Source organism: Scaptodrosophila lebanonensis, unplaced genomic scaffold (assembly GCF_003285725.1).
Source record: "Scaptodrosophila lebanonensis strain 11010-0011.00,11010-0021.00 unplaced genomic scaffold, SlebRS2 tig00000043-arrow-pilon, whole genome shotgun sequence".
NCBI classification, from domain to species: domain Eukaryota; kingdom Metazoa; phylum Arthropoda; class Insecta; order Diptera; family Drosophilidae; genus Scaptodrosophila; species Scaptodrosophila lebanonensis.
The window spans coordinates 5,057,678-5,060,310 of record NW_022060545.1 but is presented as its reverse complement, the minus strand read 5'-3'; the positions used below and the strand labels follow the sequence as shown (position 1 = coordinate 5,060,310).

Genomic DNA, 2,633 nt, shown 5'->3' with positions numbered 1-2,633 from the left:
ATTAGGTTTGTGTAAATTATGTAACAGGGAGAAGGAAGAATCTCCGACCCCATAAAGTATAAATATTCTTAATCAGTATGAGGAGAGAAATCGATTTAGACATGTCCGTCTGTCCGTCATTTTGAAGTCTTTGATAACTAGGTAGCTCATTTCATTACTAACATGCGTTAGAAAACCGTTTCAATAATCATTCGTTTAATTTTTATAAACCAATAACCATTAAGAGTTGGCATCTCATTATGTAGGCCGAATTGGTGCGCCATATATCGATAGACTTTTCATCCACATTTGACAATACTGGCGACGTTAAATTCATAAACAAATATACAACTCTAACTACTTCTATGGAACTAGTAGAATAAAATTCACTGATATGTCCTGGTCAACCCAAAAGAACATTCTGTTTTATTTCCCAAAAATATTAGTAAAGCGAATTTTAAAACGGTAGTAAATATAATGTCAGTTCTTAATGAATAATCATAATAATGAAAAATCTAAAATCTATTTCTTTTCAGTTGTTAATTATTGATAAATATTTAATAAAAAAAACGGAAAAATTTACGATATGTACAAATGGAGAAACGGTTCCTAGTAATTACTTGAGGGGTAAGTGTGAGCTTTTGAACCCTTTGAGAACTAGTTCTTTTTAACACCAATCGAATCGATCATTGCTAACACAATCGACATATTTACATTTTGTCATGTGACGTACATATGTATGTGTGTGAAATATTTAAATTATTAGAAGTATTTTATAAGTGAACGAACAAAAAGGAAATCGAATAAAACAAATAAAACACATTAAAAAACAAAAGATGGATGCTGTTGATCGCTACGACATGGATATTGAAGCTGAAGAGGACATTGAAGAGGATGCGGACACCAAACCTGCATCCGGAGGTGGCGATATGAAAAGGAGACATCGTTTAAATTCCATTTGGCGTTTCCATCCGTTTCATGGCGCCAATGTTGTGTTGCTCGAGAACTCCTCGGTAGCTTTGAGACACAAAAGCTTTGCGGATGCGCTCCTGTTTTCGGAGCAGCCTCTAACACCCGGTGATATATTTCTCGTTGAGATCGAACAAATTGAGAGCGAGTGGTCTGGGCACATGCGCATGGGCCTAACACTATTGGTACCTGATACTATGAGTGGCAACGAGGACCTGCCACGTTTCTCCTTGCCGGAAATGTCAAATTATGGCAACACCTGGATATTTCCATTATCTAAGTATGCACAGGATCATCCCAGTATTTATCAAGCGCTGCCATATCGTAAGTTATGGCTGTTGATATGTTAGATGCTTTGCTAAGTCCTTCACTATTGCTTAGGTAATCTTTTGGGGGAATCGACACATGTGCGCACGCCCCGTGGCTTGCTGCCAAAAAAATTACTCTATCCGACAGTGAACAACGAGGGCTCTAACATGCCATTAGGTGCTATAGGTTGCCGGATCGGAATGATTTACGCGCCGACCGAAAACAATCCGCTAAATGCTGAACTACACTTTATCATAAATGGTGTGGATAAAGGGCCGGCCGCGAAAAACATTCCATTACAAGCAGCTCCTTTGTACATCGTTATTGACTTATATGGCGCAACAAAAAAAATTCGCATCATACAGCTAGATGGTCGTAAGTGCGAGCTTCAATCAAGAGCGAAAAGTTTCTATACAGTTTTTGTTTGCCTTCTCTTGCAGTTCAATCGTTGCAAGGCATTTGCCGCAACGTCATACACGAGAACTTTACCGCTGACGAGGTTATGGATTGGTCGATTCCTATCACCATTAAACGTTATTTGTTACCGAATTGTTAATAGTTGAAGATTTGACACGATTACCATTCAAAGGGGTGGAGTGGTGAACAATTGGGGAAGCATGAAAGCGAGTGTCGATGAACTTTTAACACACTCCGATAGCTATTACGGCCAAAGACACACAGTTCAATTGTTATATTAAATTTTGCGTTCTATTTCATTATTCGTTACAATTTTAACACGATCCATATAATCATTCCAATCTTGTTTAAATTACTTAGCTACTCGCAATTCATTTTTATGCCCAGTAACCTGCTACTGTTTCAGGATTTTAAATAAAATGTATCCTTGGAGCTCTTCTGATTTGTGGCCTTGCTACGATGGCTCTGGCTGCACCACAGAACGGAATTAAATTTTGTGGATATTTTGGAAATTTTTAATAAATTAATTAATTAATTAATTATAAATTGTTGTTAAACCTTTAGTATGAATAACATTTTAAATGGCTCACAATTTTTGCGTGTTAGTTCAATAGAAAGTTGCTCAAAAGCAAATTTATTTATTTATTATCTATTGTTGACAATAAGAGAAAAAAATCATTAAAATATTAAAAAAATTCAGGAAAACGAGTTAATTACACTTATATCTAGATAGGTTTTATGGAAAATACTCCTAGTTCTAGTCGAACTATATGGAACTAAAAAATAAAGATGACATACAATTTAAGAGGAGTCCACATCACACATTAATAATCAACTTATGAAGACTGACAACACCAAGGATAGTTAACTCTCTATTGGTTTCTAGAAATGGTGTGATAAGAAACCAAGTGGGCTTAAATAAAATTCCAATTCAGCTCTCAATTAGCAAACTAACCCAA

At 36.0% G+C, this 2,633-nt stretch overlaps 1 protein-coding gene across 1 annotated transcript; it reads left to right on the top strand.

Annotated features, from left to right (window-relative positions):
* The first annotated feature begins 744 nt into the window (after positions 1-744).
* On the top strand, positions 745-2,029 carry LOC115623018 (neuralized-like protein 2). The gene is made up of 3 exons (XM_030517188.1): positions 745-1,272; positions 1,330-1,632; positions 1,698-2,029. The coding sequence occupies exons 1-3, from the start codon at positions 816-818 to the stop codon at positions 1,811-1,813; spliced, it is 876 nt and encodes a 291-aa protein (XP_030373048.1). The 5' UTR covers positions 745-815; the 3' UTR covers positions 1,814-2,029.
* Positions 2,030-2,633: the final 604 nt, after the last annotated feature.